Source organism: Carettochelys insculpta, chromosome 3 (assembly GCF_033958435.1).
Source record: "Carettochelys insculpta isolate YL-2023 chromosome 3, ASM3395843v1, whole genome shotgun sequence".
Classification (NCBI taxonomy): domain Eukaryota; kingdom Metazoa; phylum Chordata; order Testudines; family Carettochelyidae; genus Carettochelys; species Carettochelys insculpta.
In genome coordinates, this window is record NC_134139.1 from 128,413,351 (window position 1) to 128,434,432 (window position 21,082).

At 40.4% G+C, this 21,082-nt stretch overlaps 1 protein-coding gene and 1 long non-coding RNA gene across 3 annotated transcripts in view; one reads left to right on the forward strand and one right to left on the reverse strand.

Annotated features, from left to right (window-relative positions):
- Positions 1-244: 244 nt before the first annotated feature.
- On the reverse strand, positions 245-9,411 carry LOC142011413 (uncharacterized). Its single transcript, XR_012645077.1, has 3 exons — positions 9,297-9,411; positions 4,367-4,608; positions 245-552 (listed from the first exon to the last, which is right to left on the reverse strand). It is a non-coding gene; the product is annotated as an uncharacterized LOC142011413 (long non-coding RNA).
- Positions 7,138-21,082, forward strand: part of POPDC3 (popeye domain cAMP effector 3) — an 83,420-nt gene continuing 69,475 nt past the window's right edge. The window contains exons 1-3 of one of the 2 annotated variants that reach the window (XM_074990815.1): positions 7,138-9,160; positions 18,393-19,127; positions 20,478-20,586. In XM_074990815.1, coding sequence (XP_074846916.1) covers positions 18,637-19,127; positions 20,478-20,586 — 600 coding nt within the window. In that variant the 5' untranslated portion in view covers positions 7,138-9,160; positions 18,393-18,636. Of the gene's footprint in view, positions 9,161-9,468; positions 9,589-18,392; positions 19,128-20,477; positions 20,587-21,082 lie in introns of those variants that run through there. The other variant, XM_074990814.1, reaches the window with a different exon arrangement.

The window sequence follows — 21,082 nt, forward strand, 5'->3', positions numbered from 1 at the left end:
ATGAACAGTAACAGAGAGATGGGTGTGTTAGTCTATACACTATCAAAACCAAAAAGCAGTCCAGTGGCACTTTAAAGACTAACAAAATAATTTATTAGGTGATGAGCTTCTGTGGGACAGACCCACTTCTTCAGATCATAGCCATACTGGTATGGTCTGAAGAAGTGGGTCTGTCCCACGAAAGCTCATCACCTAATAATTATTTTGTTAGTCTTTAAAGTGCTACTGGACTGCTTTTTTGATCTGAGAGCATGAATAGTGCTCCATAATCTGGTTTTTGGTTTATTTTGGAGTGCAATATACGAATGACAGAATTATATTATGTTGAGATACAATCTGTTTTTTTATTTATTAGGTAGTAGTAAAATGTAGAATTTTAAGATAATGACACAGAGTCCCAAGTCCTCTTAAATGATACTGAATGCTAAATAATTTTGTCTTTTTCTTTAAGGAAAGTCAGTCCTCTGATAAGACTTTTCAAAAATTTATAGACTTTATATAGCTTGGATTCCATGTGACTAATATTTCCTCCATGTTGTCTCTTCAGATTACCTAAAAAAAGAGAAGTATTACCTTGTTGGTGGGTAAGGAGGGAGAACTATAGAGCCTCTAAAAGCAATGTTTTATCATGTCACTGTAGTAGCCTCTCTTGGTTTTTAAGTTATCTTTATTGACAGAGAAGAGAAAAGAATAAAGGAAAGAAAAAAAGCATGTGCACTGCTAAGATTTAGTGAACACTCAAGGAATCCTAAGAAAATAAAAATCTCTGATGAATTTGGGATATGGGGCAGCTTGACAGTTGTAAAAGAAGAACAACAGCATTATCAGCACTCAAATAGTGAACATAAAGCCGAGAAACCCAGGGGAACTACCTTCTAAAGAGTTAAACCAAGCATTACTTTATTGACCCCATAATGAGAAAATCACTAATTCTTCTCCAAAGAAAGATAGGTCATTAGTATTCTTTAAATAAGCAGTATTTATGTCCTTGATCAGCAAACCATCTCTTGCTTGTAACAATCTCACGTAGCTACTGCTCTCTGGTTTGCGGGCAAGGCTATTGTGAAGGAGATATCAAGACAACCCTTCGCATTTTACGGAGTGTTCAGAGTTCCTTGATCCTGGTAAGATGAGTCATGGTGGTGAGTCTGTACTTTTCTGTTTAGGCTCTTAAGCCTTGTGCATCACGGTCGTAGATAGGCCCCAGTTCATGGGTTGATACTAATCCTCACTTTCATATGTCCATGCTGATTCTGTTAGCTCCAACAGCAGTCTTTGATAGCAATGAGTTCTAACTTACTCTTGGCTGCCAAGGGGTTGTTCCCACAGCTGGGAATAGCTGACATACAGGGTCATGTCATGACACTAGCAGCTGGGAAGCGGGAGGATAAAATACAGCTGCTGCACTTGCTCTATGCCACCTAAGAAATCCTCCCTGCACTGAGGGAATTCCTGGATAGGTGGCTGTCACTGTTGCTGCTGCCTTATGCTGCCAGAACTGTGCAAATGCAGCAGTCTGGAACCAACAGTTAGACTCTTGATGTCATTCATCTGAGTTTCCTTTGTGCACCTTCTTACAAGTGCATGACATTTTTACAGTTCAAAATGTATAATTTATATTTTGCTTAACAGTTGCATGGGACAGTGCCTGTTCTAATTTGCTTTTGTATTTATTATTTCATTTGGTCTCAAAATGAATCATTTTAGGCAGATTAAAAAACACAAGACTTTTGAAATGAATCCAAGAGAAGACTAATTACTCAGTTGGCTGACTCAAAGCATGATAGGCAATGCAAGTATATCCTCCTTATGCAATTTTATAGCCATTCTATTATTTTCCACTCACCACTTTCCGCTTTATGCATAATTTTAACATGCACCAGTCAGGAAGATGAAGATTTTCAAATATGATTTCCAGGTCTGCAGATTTTTGAGCCTGGGACATTTCATAAGGACCTGAATTTCAGTGAATAAATGCCTAACATATTCTGAAAACCAGGTGTCACACTTTGGGACTCAAAAATTAAGGCCCATAAAATAACAGGTCACTTTCAAAAATCTTGATCTAGGTCCCCTCACTTTTCTACCTATTTTGTGATGCCCTAAAACTATTTGAAATCAGTGATGGTTTTGTTAGTAAATCAGCACTGACTTTTGGCCTTTTCCCCTCTAATTCCACCAAAGCCGTGTCTACACGTGCACGCTACTTCGAAGTAGCGGCACTAAATTCGAAATAGCGCCCGTCACGGCTACATGCGCCGGGCGCTATTTCGAAGTTAACTTCGACGTTAGGCGGCGAGACGTCGAAGTCGCTAACCCCATGAGGGGATAGCAATAGCGCCCTACTTCGACGTTCAACGTCGAAGTAGGGACCGTGTAGTCGTTGCGCGTCCCGCAACTTCGAAATAGCGGGGTCCGCCATGGCGGCCATCAGCTGAGGGGTTGAGAGATGCTCTCTCTCCAGCCCCTGCGGGGCTCTATGGTCACCGTGGGCAGCAGCCCTTAGCCCAGGGCTTCTGGCTGCTGCTGCGGCAGCTGGGGATCCATGCTGCAGGCACAGGGTCTGCAACCAGTTGTTGGCTCTGTGTATCTTTTGTTGTTTAGTGCAACTGTGTCTGGGAGGGGCCCTTTAAGGGAGCGGCTTGCTGTTGAGTCCACCCTGTGACCCTGTCTGCAGCTGTGCCTGGCACCCTTATTTCGATGTGTGCTACTTTGGCGTGTAGACGTTCCCTCGCAGCGCCTATTTCGATGTGGTGCCGCGCAACGTCGAAGTTGAACATCGACGTTGCCAGCCCTGGAGGACGTGTAGACGTTATTTATCGAAATAGCCTATTTCAATGTCGCTACATCGAAATAAGCTATTTCGATGTTGGCTTCACGTGTAGACGTAGCCCAAATGTGCACTTGTTGGCAGTTTACTGCACCAGTATATGCAGCCCAATGTACTGTATTGCGACTAAATTTAAAAGGATATTTGAAATCTCAGCCCCAAATTTCAATGGTTAGGAAATGTGTGATTTAGAGTTGAGTGGATTAACATAGGTAGCATTACAGTACACTAACTGTGCCTGGATGACTCATGATATGGGAGAATTTACGCTTCTTGGTCACTGCTTGAAACCAAGAACAATTGGAAAAGTATCTCACAGATATGTTACCAAAACACATTATGATTTCTCCTATAAATAAAGAACATTTTAAATCAATGAGTAAACCACTAATCATTAAGAATCACCAGTAAGAATTCATCAACCACTATATTTCTCGTTTCCCAAAGTCAGTTTCCCCTCATCTGTTATACTAATTCATATGAATGATTGGATCTTTACAGATACTTTAATTAGACAAAATTAGAAACTTCAGAAGTTCTCTTCTCTATTGGTCTCTATCCCATCTGTTATTAGCCCAATGAAAAATAAACATTATGGCTCAGGTACATCCTTAAGGCAATTGTGAATGAATGTGAACCAGTGATTAGAAACCTTCATATTTGAACTTTCTGTGTGCGAGATGAAGATCACTACAGTACACGAACAACAAAATTAACCATAATCATGGAAAAAATATAAACCCTCATAACCACTTATTTAGTAACGGAGAGGAAGCCGTGCTAGTCTATACACTATCAAAACAAAAAGCAGTCAAGTAGCACTTTAAAGACTAGCAATATAGTTTATTAGGTGAGCCAGATGATCTGGCTATGGTCTGAAGAAGGGGGTCTGTCCCACGAAAGCTCACCTAATAAACTATATTGCTAGTCTTTAAAGTGCTACTTGACTGCTTTTTGTTTTGATAGTGTATAGACTATACACTGCTTTTTGTTTTGATAGTGTATAGACTATACACTGTATAGACTATACACTGTATTGTTTTGATAGTGTATAGACTATACACTGCTTTTTGTTTTGATAGTGTATAGACCAGATGGTCTGGCTATGGTCTGAAGAAGGGGGTCTGTCCCACGAAAGCTCACCTAATAAACTATATTGCTAGTCTTTAAAGTGCTACTTGACTGCTTTTTGTTTTAACTACTTATTTAGTATTATAGAAATATTAACTAGATGGTGGTTCCTAGAATTAAGAATTTTGCATGATTTAACATATAACCAGGTCTGAGGGGGTGGAAAAAAACTAGTTACTTCAGTTTGTTACCCACACAAAATTTTCGGTCACTCCCACACTTTAGCGGTGCACACCTTTATCCAATTCCAAAGGCTCAAGGTGTAACTTCCTGTATATTGAAGAACTTTTTATTTGCCAAAGAGCCTTACACAGCAATATCCTTACTCTCTATTTATTAACAATTACCAAGCAAGCAGAATACACACATGCCCTAATTCTGCTCAGCATACAATGCCATGCTTACCAATCCTGATCCATGCCGGCAAACTTTCCATTAATGAAGCTGGTCAATCTCGTATGGATTCTGTCTGCTTCATGTCACGGGCATGCAAAAGATTCTTGGCAGCTCTGATCTTAGGCTGTCTCTTGGAGGTGAGTTCTTCCATGTTTTTCCTTATTATTCTTTCTGTTCCTTCTTTTCCCTTTCTTGATGGTCTCCTTCTTTGACCCCAGTTTATATAGTGAAACTTGAGTCCTACATTATACCTTAGGCAACAGGGAACAGAGAGGAGGCACCAGCCACATCAACCCCACAGCTGGTATAAACACAAATTGTCAACATTACGTGTTGCAATATACAAAGCAAATATTCTTAAATCAAACTAAGATCTCAAGCAGCATTTCTATCACTTTTCCTATCCGTAAGTTTCTGTTATTACTGACGAAAATAGCTTTGTGGTTTGTGTGTGTGTGGTGAAACTGATGTGTATTAACATGCATCAATAAAGATTTAATCCTTCCCAGTCTAGCCTCCTATTTGTGTTGTACTATTGACTTCAGAGGGAGGAGTGAGTCCAGAAATGGAAACACTGCAAAAATATAGGTCAAACTTTCACAAAATGTTAACTAAAAGTGGTGCTCACAATACTTAAAGGCCTTTTCAGCACCTATCATTAAATTCTTAGATTTTATAGACTTAATATTACCCTACTAGATAGGTTTGTTTTTACCTGGAAAAGGTAAGGACTGTAGAGAGACCACAGCCCCATAATGGTCCCTATGATGCAGGGCTGCTGGTGGAGCACTTCATTCTGGTGGTCTATTTTTCAAGTTTAGGAGAATAAATGAATGAGGAAGCATGTGTAACTCACACCTCAAAACACGGAGAGAGAGAGAGAAGCCATGGAAAGAGGGTCTGAAAGTTGTTGTGGTAGGTCCTAATTCTGCAATTTAAAATGCTTAGCCCAGTGTTTCCCAATTTTATTTGGGTAGGGAACCCTTTTAAACTCGAAAGAATTTTGCGGAACCCCTAATAACAGGAGCTGAAAAAGTAGACCACAAATAAGTATAATAACAAAAAAAATGCTAAACAAGGTCATGAGATCAACATTTACTTTAATTGCATATATTTAAAAACAAAAAATTGCATTTAACATGTACAAAATATAAAGCTCAAAGAGTAACATGCATTCTATTGGCAGTTTTCAATTAAACTCATGATTTACTTCACCAACTACATCCCTCCTGTTGCCCTGCCAGCCGTTAAACCAATTAAATTTAGTTCTATTGTTTCAGTAGCCGCAGGGCAGAGAGCCACAGAGGAATCGGTGGTGGAAGCAGCCAGAGGTGCAAATGACTCCTTAAAGAGCCATGTGTGGCTCTGGAGCTGAAGGCTGCCAACCCTTGATCATAGTCAATTTATATTTTGTCACTGTTACATTTTTAAATACAAGAAATCATGTGACAATACTATATTCATATTCAGTCTCCATGTGATCCACGCTCCCTGAGAGTGAGTATGGGGCTATAGGGTGGTATATAACAGGTGATCACACCACTGACTATGTACGCAGTGCTGAGGAGTGACATCATCATCCCCACTCTCTGGGTAAGCTGTCGTTACACAGGGACCCTTACTATGGCAAACACAAACGCAAACTGTTTTTGATAAAATTCATAAATCCTTAAATATTAATTATTTATTCTTTAAAAATCACAAAATGTCATTGCGATGGAATTTTTCTCGCAGAACCCTGGGATTCTGCAGAACACCATTTGGGAAACACTAGCTTAGGTAGATTGCTGCACCCCCTCCTTCCCTTTTAGCAAGACTCCATGGGGGTACAGAAGTATTTGAGTTTCCAGAACTGAATCTCGAGCCTCACAGCTGGCCAGCAATAATATATCACTAGAAGTCACAGCTGAGGCTGCCTACACATAATGTTTTAAATGGAGACACCTCAAACTCTAGTTGAGTCAATAGGTGAACTTTGGGGCAAATCTGTACTGCCAGACACTTAGGAACAGACTGTGAACTCTTCTTATTCACTTGTATTTTCTCTTGAGTCTGAACTTTTATCGTACATTTGTAATACTGACAGACCTGCGTTGCCAGCATCAGGGATAGAACCTGCAAGCATAGGGTTTAAAGGCCTGATCTCTTTCACATGAGCTAAAGGCCAGCTACCTTTTAGCCAAGGCTGTAGAGCAGAGACTTTGGTTACCCCAGATGAGGTCTCCATGTCTTTGGGTACTACACATTGATCAAAAAATTTGGACCTTGACCAAAAAAAAACTGATTACCTGTAAGGACTGACTTCTGTAACCATTGTAAGAGTGTATTTTATATGTTGTCATTTTTCTGTATTAATTTTAATTATAAAACTATGTCAATCCCTAAACTATATTTCCCCAAAGCAGCCACTAGAAAGAATATGCAATTAACATGTTAAAAGAAGATACATCAACACAGGGTCAATGCTTTTAATTAGATCATATAAGACACCTTTGGTTAATCTGAAACAAGACAACTGAAGGCAAGGTACAAACAGAAGCTTTACAATCACGTAATGAAGAAATATATTTCTCATAGTGCGTTTCAGATGAAACAGCAGTATATGCTGGGTAACTAGAAAAAAAGAAGGAAATCAGATTTTTCTTTACCTGCACTGTAGCCTCTGCAGCAGTGGTGTCCAACAGAAACTCAAGGATCGCCATGCTTGTCGTTTTCGTCCTTTTGTAGTCACCACAGCCCCGCCCCCACAACTCAGTGCCCTCCCCTCCCACAGAGCTAGACATACACCCTTGCTCAACCTGCCAGCGACTCACCAGAGCCGCGCCATGGCAGAAGCCATACTGGGGCAAGAGCCACAGGAGGAGTTGCTGCCACCATACACTTGTCCCACCAGAGGGTGCTCCACGTGTGTGGCTCTGAGGAGCCACATTTCACCACACCACGGTGTCCAGTTCACCACATGTGGTGAGTGGCAAGAGTATGGGACACCACAGCTCTAGAGGTATTTATTTCTAAAGAAACAGCTTAAAGGAAGATGTAAATCTAGTTTATTTTATTGTCATTTCTGATTTTAAATACCTAAGAGGCACTCAGCGATAGGTCCATACAAGTATCTAGACTGTTCGCTGAGGAGATAAAGAGACAACACTTTACATCACTTGTAAGATAGAGAAGGCATTTGTAAAATGAGCTCTTTGGCTAAACGGACTGTGAAACGATCTCTCATAACTACCAGTGCTGCAGCTATGTCAAGACCTGAAAAAACCTGCGAGTTCTGAAATGCTAGGACCATAGTAAAATCTACTATTTTCTGGTTCTTCCACTTCTGGGCTAGTCTGTAAGGCTATGTCTACACTACAGGGTTTTGTCAACAAAACTAGTGTTTCGTCAACAAAACCCGGGGAGCGTCCAGATTCCCAAGGTGTTCTGTTGGCAGTAAACTGACAGGACGCAGCATTTTTGTCGACAGTCTTATCCTGCATAACGCCTCTGCCAACAGAGATCTGTTGACAGAAAACCAGTTTGGACATTCCGGGGGGCCTCTCTGTTGATAGATGGGGCTTCCATGACACTGGACAGCCCTGTGTGCTGTGCTTCCGACTGACTGTTTCATCAAGAGAGCAGCCAGGCAGTCCGGCCACTCTCTGCCAACAGAGAGGATCACTCTTGCAATCCGCTAGGGAGTTTGGCTGCAATCTAACAACAGAAGTTTTGTCAAAAGATATCTTCTGACAAAAACTCCTGCTGACAAATCACTGTGAACTAGCCATAGCCACAGGGCTTTTTCACATTACCCCCAAATAAGGAGTTTGCCTCTGTAAGGTGTTCAAGATCCAGCTCCAAATTCCTAACAGATATATATTTTCTAAGGATTGCTTTCCTTCCTTCCTCCTATTCTGCAGTAGTTTGGAAATAAAAGCTAAATGCTTTTTGTTTACTCTGAACTGTGGTTTTGATGGTTAATTAAGGGTAATTCCTTGCTGGTGCTCTCAACAGAAATTGAAACTATTCCCAAGAGAGGCTGTCTTCCATCCACAGTGGTGCCCCAGAATAAATGGGGGACAATAATGACTCACAAAAGGTGTGATGAGCAAAACTTACTCTTATGGTCCTCTCGTCCTACTAAGAAGTACCATAAAATAGTGAGCACAAAATAGAGAAGTTAACAAAGAGTAGGCAATGTGTATTGTCATAGGGGTTTTTTTTTTTAATTATATGATCTCAACTACCTCTCTTATGCACTATTGGTAAATCTCACAGTTTTATCCCATCTTGTGAGGTTTGTTGTTTTTCTTCAAGCCTCACCTGCAGAAATCACAGTCTCACCGGAGAACCTAAGCGTTCCTTTTAAAAGATAAACACTCTCATGAATGCAAAGCTTGCAGATGTGAACCCCAAATGCTCCATCAGCAGAAGGCAAGTCAGAAAAACACAACACGTAAATATGTTTTTTTAAAATATCTCATTGTGGGAGGGAGGCAGCTCCGGCATACAGAATGCCAGTGACAGACAACACCCGCAATATAGGCAGGGCAGATCGTGCCCCAGTAACACCTCGATCTGCCAACAGCTGTTTTCTATTGGCTTCAGCCAAGGCGAGCAAGGGAGACAAGCGCCTGCTGGTGTTTACAGAAGTTCCGTGCCGGGTATTTGTTTGTCAGGACTGCTGCGTGTTCCCCCTTAATACAGCCCTGGCAGAAGGGCGAGCCACGGGCGCACGATCATGCACCCAACGGAAGCAAGCGTGGCACGATCCCAGAAGCTGGACACGGAGCTTTGCGCCTCAGGCTCCCTTCTGTGCAGGCTTGTATTTCCCAGAGAGGGGCGGCTGGTTGGGGGCCCCGGCAGAAGACAAAGGTGGGGGGGTGCACTGGAGGGGAGCACTGCTGGGGGCCCGGCACCTCTCATCGCTTCCTGGCTCACCCCCAGCTATTAATACCTGCAGGCGCTGGCTCCAGTTCGCCCGCCGCCAGCTCAGCCCCCGGGGCCGGGCGCACCGAGCGGCACGTGCCCGGAGCCCGCCGTCGCCCGGGTTTCTCCTCTCGGGGTCTCCGCCGGGGGAAGCGCCTGCGCGCTGTGGCCGCCCGCTGCCTGTCTGCCCTGGAGCAGGCGCCGCCCGCAGCCCCCTGGCGGTTCCCGGCCTCTCTCAGTCCGAGCGGCCGCTCGCTGCCTGCCGGGGCCCGGCGCCGGGAAACTTTTCCTGCGGCACCCGGCAGGGGGCAAAGCACCAGGTAAGGGGGGCTCCTGGGGCACGCGCCGCACCCCCCAGCCCGGCCGGGCAGCGGCTGCAATCGGGGCTGGAGGCGCCGCTTCCCGCGGGAGAAAGTTCCCAGGGAGACGCGCTTCGGCCGGCCCCAGCTGCTGCAGCCCCCGCCCTGCAGCGGCTGGCCCCGGCCCCGCTGCCAGCGCGAGAGGGGGCAGCACCATGTGGGGTGATGAGCCAGGGGCCGCCGCCCGCCCGCTGCGGGGAGAGCCGGGCGCCCGGGGCACCTCGCGGCAGTCCCCGGAACGTGAGCGGGAGGGTGGGGGCAGGCGGGGATACAGCAACTACAACCCGGCTCCCCGCGTGCGAGAGGGAAGCGGTCGGGGGTGGGGGGCTCTCCGCAGCAAAGTAACTTCGCAGCATTGGATTAGACACATGAACCCTAAATGGGAACACAAGCCGCGGGAGCACAGCTGTTTAAGGCAGGGGGTGGGGGAAGATGCCTTTTGAGCAAGTGAGGACAACTGTAAATCCATATTGGTTGTTGAACTAACCGATTTCATTGAAACAGGAGCTTTCCACATTTCTACCACCTACAGGCATCACTTTAAAAATAGTACTGTAGTGAAATGCAGTAATTTTGAGATCACCTAAAAGTTGCATTTAAACGAACTATTGCTTGAATGTCACCTTTCTTCCTTGATTAGTAAAGATACATACACAAAACAAAAACATTTTTGGGAAAGAATTTGGAGTTTATTTTCCCAGTTGGAGTCCTAATTTTGAACCTGATCCTGCAAGTTTTCCATGTGCAGAACTGTTTTTCCAACGGAGCACAGGGAGGAATAGGTTTTGTGTAGTAAACTCTTTCATTTCTAGCAGCCCCAGGACCTGGAGGTTGCCAGGTAGTCAAATATTCTGGATAATAGAGAACTATACCTAGCAATGCATAACACTAAAGAAAAACAAATTTAGATATTAAGAAACAAGCAAAAATGTATGCAGAGTACTTTATTTACCAACAATAGTAGTATTGTACACTGTAAACTTATTCTCTATTTGCTGTATTTATTTGTATTTACTTTCACCATACAGTAATTACTGACAATGTAACTAAAATTTAGTTATGGTTAAAATGTCAGTCATTTGAGAGTTCCTGATGATAGAATGCTGGTTAAGACAAAGCTTACTGTAGTTGGTTTGTCTGCCCCCCTCCCCGCAAGAACCAATTATAGTCAAAATCCTTCTTCCTTTACTTAGGTGAGGAGTAGTACCACTTACTTCATTGGTTTGGCTCTCCTTTGCCAGCCCTAGGGAATTATAATTTAAGCATAATAAGGAGCAGCAAGAGCAATTCAACTCTTACATTAAGATCATGTCTGTCTCTCTTTAATACATAATATTGGCAAAGAAAGGAATGGAGAGTAACGGAAAATGTCAGACTTTTTTCTAAATAGAATGCTTTACAAAATTTTCCACAAGCCAACAGCTGTTCTTTAAGACTTTGTGTACCTTTAATCTGCCAATCACTTTATGGGCAAGCATTTTATTTATTTGCTTTCTTATAATATTGAATCATAGAACCACCTGCCAATGTCATAAAGATGTCATTGATAAAATCTGGCTTCCAAAATTTAGTTTTATTGCCATACTGTGGATTAATGAGAGTTTGGCTGCATATACTCAAGGGAAAATGACTCTTGTGACCTGTTTTTGTTTTTTTTTTTAAAAAAAAAAAAAAAAAAGGCTTTCACATTTGTAGAGTTGTTATTTAGCCATGACACAATACTGTGCCCAATGGCAGATCTTTAAGTTGTCTATAAAATCTCTAGGTACTTCATGTTGCATATGCCTTTAGTGAAGAGAAGAGATAACATTAAAGAGGGAAGCATAATATGACATTTTTAATTTTGAGGGAGAAGGCAAGATTTTCTTTTTGTATTTTTTAAACAAATATTTGTTGTAGAAAAAGGTCTTTAAGATAAAATTTTATCAGAGTAGGAGCAAAAGATTATTAGCTGAAACCAACTTTAGTCTTTATGTTTCAATTGTAAGTTCTTGGGGACAGAGGCCACATTTTCGTAATGTGTATATAGTGCTTAAGACAGTGGGTTTCTAGAAACTAGCACAATACAAATAATAAATAATAACCTGGTAGTTTAATTCTATAAGGATAAAGAATTCATAGGCCTCTTCTGACAATGGTCAGCAGGACTGAAGCCATTAATGTATTTGAAAGTGAAGCTAAATGATCTCTCTCTGGGTGTACATACTTCTGTATGGTGTTGCTTTTAATATTAGTCCATATGATGCTCAGGTAAAAAAAAACAAAAAACTAAATCCAAATGAGAGGTATATTTTCAAACCTGACAGCCCAAGTCAAACTGAACTATTTTAATATCACTAAAGCATCCTTGTTACCTTACTGCAATATGTTTTGAAACCCATGGGATGATATCCTATGTTTTATCATGTTGTTTATCCATTTGAACTGGAACCTACCTATTTCCTTCCTTTGCAGTCTGGCTTTCATATTAATGCATTATGATGAACAAAATCTCAGTGTGTACTTCGTCTGTTGGAAATAACCAACTATGCTGCATGCACTTAATTTGTTGAAGTGCAAATTGTAGGATTGCCAGGGGGAGCTCATATGGTTATGCAAAATACAAACTAATTCATTTTAAGCTGAACTATGTTTGCAAGGTTGAAGTGCAGTTCATTAACACTGCTGTAAAACAGCTTTCAAAATGTGCACTGTTACTGAAGAGTAAATTTCTTTAAAACAGTTTAAAAGCTATAATATGTAAACAGGAATGAAGTTTTGATTTCACATTATTGTGTTCTTTCCAAAATGCAATTAATTAAAATCGCTAAACTACTTAGCCAATGCAGTATTAATCATGTTTAACATATGAGAATTTTATTCAAGCTTCCCCCAGTGCTACTAATAAGCCATACATGAAAAATAAAAGACCTGCATTGTTTTAGTCTGTCAGTAGGCTTCATCCACAGTGTGAAAAGAAAAGATGCTAAATAGCCCATTTAATGTGGTCAGCATTGTCTATAAAATTCAGATTTCTACAATAATGCTATATACTTTCTAAGGGTTGTTAGTCCCCATCCATATTGAAAAAGCAACTGTAATTTTTAACAGAATTTTATTCAGAATTAATATGTAGATATCTCCAGTATGAGCTATTATCTGGTATGTTTTACAGCAATAAAGAAGGAATTAGTGTAATTTACCTAAAATTGTCAAGTAAAAATAGTTTCAAACATTTTGCCTGTGTCTACTCTACCACCCTCCTTCAAAGGGAGGCTGGTAAGTAGGGTGTTGGGAGTTTACTAATGAAGTGCTGCGCTGCATACACAGCACTTCATTAAGTGAATTCCCCCCCACGGCAACTTTGAAGTTTTAAACTTCGAAGTACCAGCTTGTGTCTAGCCTCCCATAATTTGCAGGAATATTTACTCCCAAAATAGTGGCAGAAGCAAGTTTAATTATGGGGCCTCATCCTGCAAGTCCTCTATTTACAGAATTCCCAGGAAAATCCATAAGAATTTTGCATGTAGTGGATTTTGGAGAACCGGGCTCGTTGTGAGCCTATCCAGCTACAAATGTAGAGAATTTTTTCCATGGGCTTAAGCGTCCTTCAGAGCAAGTGTGTTCCATTGTCCTGTTGGTGGCTTTCTTCTGAGTTTGTGGCCCCATTTGATAACTTGGTATAAACTCCACCCCTGCATAAATAGGAAGTAAAATGACCATACACAAGAGCTGTTTGATGGCTTTTGTAAAGTTCTGAAATATTTTCAATGCTTTATCATTCTGTCAAACAATTTCATAAATGTTTTTAGTGTAACTGAAATCTGGCATAAGATGAAACTATTGAGTTAAGTACCCCCTCATAACAAAGAAATACAAGGTCAGGAACTGACATTCTTTATCGAGTGTTATACAAGTGACACTAGATTTGTGTCATTAATTCTGATAACCCCTTGTATAGTCCTATATCTTGACTAGGCACTGGTCTGCTTTAGTGATTTTTTTTTTTTTTTTGGTCTATCTTATGAACCCAAACCAATCTGTTTTTACATATGTTGAGATATAGGAGTAACAAAAGCTTTGAATTAACTGGTAGTGGCTACCCAAAAACACTGGAATTCTAAGGCTCTACTGTGTCAATTTCAGTTAATAAATAAATAATAAATAATAGTAAGTAAATAATAAATAAAGAAACTTAAATGCTCAACGGTTTGTGAAGTAGGTAACAGTACTGACCTTCAATCTTATTATTGATTAATATTTTGACCACAAACTGCTTAAAATGCAGTTTTGTTGACTTCATAGGAATTGATACTGTATTTATTTGACAATAAACTAGAAATATCTGTGTAATCAAAAGTAAATCACAAAATCCTATGAAGATATTACTTATTGTGCAGTTAAGTATCAGCATGCTTACCCCACTGACAAAGAATTTCAGAATTGACAGAGGCAATTGGGTCTTCATATTTTCTTTCTGTTCATCAATCCTGTATTTTGACCCACTTTTGTAGTACTTAATGATATCATCCTTTAAGTAATTTTTAATTTTTATTCATAGCAGAGGTCTCATCAGTTCCCTTGGTCAGATTTTACATTTAGTTACATTTCTCTTGTAAATCCGTTGACCCTGAGATTTACAATAGTGTGACTGAGAATAAAATTTAGGCCTAAGAGATGAACAGTTTATCTTTTAAAATCCAGAATGTATCTTCTACAGGAATTAGGCTCTGAGGGTGACATGGCTCCCTCTTTATTTAAAAAATATGCTGGCAGAGGGGAAACAACCTAAGATTCTACCCCCACATAGATCTTGTTTCTCAGAGGGCCAGATCGCCAGAACATCTCATCAGTACTGCTCCACAATATTCCTCGCAACTCTTCCTAAGTCCACCATTTTAGCAGCCATGTCTTGGAATCCTGCTGCTAATGTTCCTTTTTTAATAAACTAAACGGGATTGAACTTATGTGCTATTTGTATATTTCATGCACCTCTGTGAATTGTCATTGCAATGGTATTTCTGAACTGATGGATCCACTTACCACACCAATAACACGCTTCCTTAAAGTACCGATTTCAAAACAAAAAGCAGTCAAGTAGCACTTTAAAGACTAGCAAAATAGTTTATTTGGTGAGCTTTCGTGGGACAGACCCACTTCTTCAGACCATAGCCAGACCAGAACAGACCTCTCTGGTACTGATTTCAGCGATTCCTGGAAAATCAGTTCCATTTGATGTCCCATTACGCTACTGATGAATTTTGACTTTTACACTTCCTTCTGATGCTAAACGCATTTGGGATAAATGTATTTTGTTCTAAAATCTGTCATAGAAGCAAGTGTATTTTTCAATTCTGGTTATCTCACAGAGCTCAGAATAAATCAAAATGAATACTGAAAGTGTTAAATAAGCTGGTATAAGCTATAACGCTTAAACTTTGTTACATACTATTCTCTTTGTCACTGCTTTTGCGAAGTTATTTTTGTATGCTTATTCTTGTATTATAAGTTCCTGTGTACTTGGTGTATACAGCAGTACCCTTAAACTCTGTAGCTTTTTTTATATTTGACAGAAATGTTGCATGTCATAGCTGAAAGGTGTCATTTTACATATTATGAAAAAGCAAGACATTGCACTACACTTGTGTCCCATATCGACTCATTTTGGACCAGATTCATCACTCCTGATGTCAATAGTTGTGTTGCCTTTGACTTCTGGGAGTACAGACGCATGTGACTTAGTTTGTGCCAATAAAATTTCAAATATTAAGCTCTCCCTGTGAAAAGTTGTTTCCTTTAAAAAAGCAAACAGAATGGCTCGATCATTCCCTTCCTGGGAAGACTTTCTAGTAATATTTGGGTGTCTCTACAGAGTTGGTAACTCAGTGAAGCGGAGATGATGGCTTGCCATAGGTACTATGTTACATGTGTATGTTGGGGATCCATGAGAAACTCTGGAGTCCCTTGATCATGCCTGAAGACAGCATGGAACTGGAAAGCTCCACATTTCTTTCACCAGCAGTTCTTACATTGCTATTGTTTCTCTTTCTATGGACAAGATCCAGAGCCCACTGAAGCCAATGGGAGTCTTTCCATTTACTTCTGTGGGCTTTGGATCAGGCTCCTCTCTAGCTGTTCCCTTTCTAACAGATCTGACTCAACACGTGTTGTTTACAGGAAGGCCTTGCCAACAAGTAGCTTCTTTATTTTGGTATTTGTATCCCTCATATAAAAAGTTACTACTTGATATTTGAGATTTGGCAGGATTTGAATATAAGTCAAAACTGTATAGTCAATACTCTGCTTTTGATGGAGAAATAGTAGCACTATCTGTTAATTGATACCAGTGTGACTAACACAGGTTCTGATCTCTATTTTCAACTACATATTCTGAATCAGATTTATTTATTATGATACGCTGATAAAATGTGCCCATTCAGATGTCTCAGGACATGAAATGCATTTCTGTTGACCATATAATATAGATAGGACCTCTGTAGTCTGGCTGTCACTGGTTTGGCAACATTCTTGATCCAGCATGATTTTAGTTGGCCACACCTATGATAAATGGACATCCAGCTAAGTTTTCTGCAGTCCCATATAGTTTGTTTACAGCCACCAGTTCTACCTCTTAGGAAGAAGGGTGCATTCAAAAACAGGATTTTATTTCGACTGAACCCTGTCTACATGCCTGCTTTTCTTTTTCAAAAGACTCTTTTGAAAATGCAGTCATGCAAATGAAGCATGATATGTAAATCTGCTCTTCATTTGCATTTCAAATGTGCCTCATTTGCATTCCCCTTTCAAGAGGGGACTGTAGACACAGCCTTAGTGTTCTGTGCTGTTATTTAGCTCTGTTTTACCACTACGTGTCTCCTAAGAACCCAGTAAGCAGTAGAAATGTTGGTAGTGCTGATAGACAATATAGACCTCCCCTAGTTCAGCAAATTCTCTGGTTCGGCACCAGTCAGGTCCCCAAGATGCCAGACTAGAGAGGTTCAACCTGTAAAAGACATTTTACATGGTTGTATGTAATGTAAAGTTAGTAATGTTTTATGGGAGGTTGTGTGGTGAAGCAAAGGTTTCATAGTGGTGTAATATTGGGCCATGTCTACATGGAAACACTTAAGAAGGTTAAGGCAAATCAACTAAAGATACAGTGCACATAAGTTAAAACTTGTTAATCATCCACATTGACGTTAGGCTTTATTTCTTTAAATATGAACACATTATGGTGGTGCTTTAGTCTGTCTTTTGGCTTCCCGTTACATACTGGCTACAGTTACAGTAGCAAGTTTTTCTGGCAAAATCCCATCTTTGTCCACAAAAGCAGTGAAGTGTCCACACACAAAATGAGATTTGTCAACAGTATCTCAACAAAACCCAGCCCATTTGCCGACAATCTTCTGTTTCTCCCAGATGAGCAAGAGTGCTTTTTGTCAACAGGATCTGTTGACAAAAAAACTTTGTGAACACTCTGGGGAGCCGCCTCTTGACAGATAGGGCATCCAGAACAAGGGGCAGCCCTGCCTGTTGTGCTTCCAGGTGCCTGTTTTGTTGAGAGAACAGTTGGGCAGTCTGGCTGCTTTGCCGACAAAGTGGAGCACTCTTCCGATTGGCTTTTGTGTGAGGCCGCACTCTGTTGACAGAAATTTTGTCAGGAAATCTCTTCCTCCAATGACTTCTGTTGGCAGATAGCCACAGTGTCCTGTTTAGCTCATTGCCCTAATCTTCATAGTCCTCCATTGGATCGGCCCTGTCTGTTCAAAAGATTGCCTCTTACTCTGCAGCCATGACTTCCCCAGGCAGCTATATTCAGTTGAAATAATGAAATTGCCAGTCAACAGAGGGAGGCTCATGAGAGTAGGAGACATCTTTCACAGGAGCTGGACTTAGTCCTTGGAACCCATGCCTGCACAAAATAAGAGTGACCCTGAATCTTCTAAATGCAAACCAAAACTTACTTGTTTTTCTTAGCTTTCTCTCTATAAAGCCTACTCTCTCATATGCCTATAAACAAAATGCATCAGGCTCCTGTTTCAACAAACTTGGGGGAGCTTTCTTCTTATTTCTCTTTGTAAATGCTTGGGAGGATCACCTTATGATGTGAGGCCATAGATAGATGGAACCTACTTGGAAATCTAGATTATCAGAACCCCAATTGATTGCCCTATTAAAATATTAACAAGAATATTTTGGTGCTTTCTCCTGCTTTGGTGTTAATATCTTTATTACAATATTGAATTTTATCCAATTAATTTATTTTGACATTTTTATTTGTACCTGCTGCACTGTTCATTATTGGTTTTTTTTTTTTTTTTTTGAACTGTGGGGTTTTTTTAATCTTAGCATATGATTAGTAAAGCTATTGATGTAGCGATAAAATAATCTCCACTTATTAAATTAAGTAAGGAATTAATCTGATCTCATCTTTCATGCCAAATTTCTCGTTCCTTCAGTGCCCTAAAAGGACTATTGATGAATGTTATTAAGAAAGATGTCTAAAACAAGAAAAGATATTTTTGTCTAGAAATAAGGCATGCAAATTTTTATAAGAGAATAATTAACTATTGGAATAACCTATCTGATGCAAGTTCCCCATCACCTGAAAGCTTTTTAAACCAAAAGTTATTATTAGTTTGATGCTAGAGCCACTTGGTAAAATTCTGTGACTTGTATCATGCAAGAGGTCAAACTAGAATTTCTGGCATTAAAATCTATAAAAGCTTATAAGAGTTAACTTTTTGTAAATGTTTGTATAAATGCTCCTCTCTTTTCTTCACTAGGCTAGATCAGCTTATGTTATGGAGGCAACCAAAATTGGAAGGAAACACCAGACAGTGTGAAGGAACATGGACTTCTGAGAACACTAACTTCCTAGATGCTTAAAATAGAAGAGCCTGGCATTATGATGATCAGTTAGCAGAGGCTACAAAGATGGAAAAGCAATGGACCCCTCTACCTGTATTATATAAATAAAGTTTTAAAAATCAGATATACCTTAAACTGAACTAAATAATTAGTCCAGCCATGGGAGAAAATGAAAGTTTTTGGGAGAGCTTGATATATGCACATCCTACCTGTGTAGCCTGGAAGCAAGAGGCAGAGGGATCTATCTACCATCTAGCCAGTATTCTGTTTGTTGTTGGCTTCATGGGAGGAAGTGGATTCTTTGGGCTACTATATGTCTTCACTTTGCTTGGATTGGGTTTTCTCTGCTCTTCTGTATGGGCTTGGCTGGATGTCTGTGCTGCTGACATATTCTCCTGGAATTTTGTCCTGTTTGTGATATGCTTCATACAATTTATTTATGTTACCTATCAAGTTCGGAGTGTTTCCTTTGAAAAAGAATTCCAGGAACTCTACAGTTCTCTTTTTCAGCCCCTAGGAATCTCCTTGACTGTTTTTAGAAAGATTGTCTTATGTTGTGATGCAGAAGTGGTTACTTTGGAGAAAGAACACTGTTACGCGATGCAAGGCAAAACACCGATTGATAAACTCTCTATGTTAGTGTCTGGAAGGTTTGTATCCATTTGTTCTTAACCATTTACAGGTGTGGCTTTTTCATGCTGCCAAATATAGAGGTAAAGAGTATATCTGTGTTTTGTACATTGTTTGCTCTCATTTAATTCAACTAGTAGAGATTAAATAGTCTGACACTAAAAAAAATTAAACATATCCAGGAAATCCCAAGCCTGAGAACCCAAAAACCATAACAGCTTGAAGAACAAGGAGGGTAATATTTTTTCAGACCGTTGTATTATGCCACTTCCATTTTTCCTATAGCAATTCAAATAATGGGAGATTGATAAATGCGTTCAATGTGTACACTGTATTTGTTACCCATTTTGTTTTTTGTAATATAAAAATATTTTGAAGTGTTAATCTATTCATGTAATCTGATTAGCATGGGAAACAAAACTGTGCTATGCCAAATAGTAGTGAATGCTGTTTGTTTCATAGAGTATCATTACATGATACCCTAACTGAACCTGCCTGTTCTGTGGGTGTCCAAGGGGTAGGAAAGGCATAGGAAACAAATAACCTCCCTCCATGACAGCTGGGCACAACCACAGTCCTTGCTAGTGTCTACATGAATGCTAGCCTGTGCTGCAGGGGTAGTGTCCATCCCTCCACATTGGTCAAACATGTAGGGAAGTGCATGCCACGCCCCTTTAGCGCATGCAATGAAGACTTGCACCTGTGCACGCATGGGAGATGAGAGGTGTCAAACCCATCTCAGTAGCCCTCAGAGGGACATACAAGGTGCAGTTGAGTCCTAGGTAGCTTTTTAAGTAGTTAAATTTTTGGTCTGTGGAGAGCTAGGCCATTCAGAGGCCCCATGTCTCTGGGCTATTCCTGGGACATCCAATTACCTCTCCTAAAACAGTGTTAGCTTGCATGGGAAAACTATGTATGTTACATGAGTGTTATCAACACAGTGGGCTGCCATGCCTCTCTCCCACTCCTTAGCCTTCTAACAGGCAGAATCAGAAAACAGCAAAGGCAGGTCTATGGCTCCTAGAAGAAGATGAACCACGCTCTTCCACCATCTTTATTTATGTTAGCCATTTCAGGCTGTTCCATGCCAACATCCAGCCCTTCCGCAAGCCAAGCACTTATGGAATGATCTCGCTTTGAGTAAGGACTATAGGATTTGAACCTTGGTTGCTTGCTGTTTGGTGTGCTTTTTCAAATCACATACAAAAACTTGCAAACAGCATGAATAAACACACATCTCATTGACCTCAACTCCCTCCGCTGAGTTTTAAAGTATCTCACATCAAGCCGCTGTGTAATGTTCAGAAGTAACTTACTATTTTGTCTACTTTTATGTATAGAATACTGACATATCCACTGTATTTTGGTAGGATCAGAGTGACAGTTGATGGAGAGTTTCTGCATTATATTTTTCCTCTTCAATTTCTGGATTCTCCTGAATGGGATTCCCTAAGACCCACAGAAGAGGGTATTTTCCAGGTAAAACATGAGGGTAGCTTTTGTTTCTTTCTGTGAATTGTTGCATAATCAATCGCATTAGAAGTTAACTTATTTTTCTTATATGCACGTCTGGTATTTTCAGTAGGTCAGGAAGGGAGAGATGGTTACTCAGCTGACTGACTGTCTGTATTCTGTTGGCATCTCCTTTCTATTTAATTTTATATTGTTCCTGCAAAATCTGATTTCTTTAAAAAATGATTCTGTTCTGTATTTCGGAATTAGGCTGCTTGTGTATTATATAATAGGATATTTTTACATTTCAACTGGGCTGACACACATTTTCTGGATCTAAGGAAGCTAGAAATTCTTGGTCTTTTCTACCTGCAGTCTTCTATCTGCAGTGAGTCTTGGGTCATATTCTCAGCTGGCTTACATTGATATTGCTCACTTAACATCGACTGCTGCATATACATAACAGAAAGTTTAAGGCTCATGCACATCACAGAGAGCAATCCAAGAAGCACTGGTGGCACAT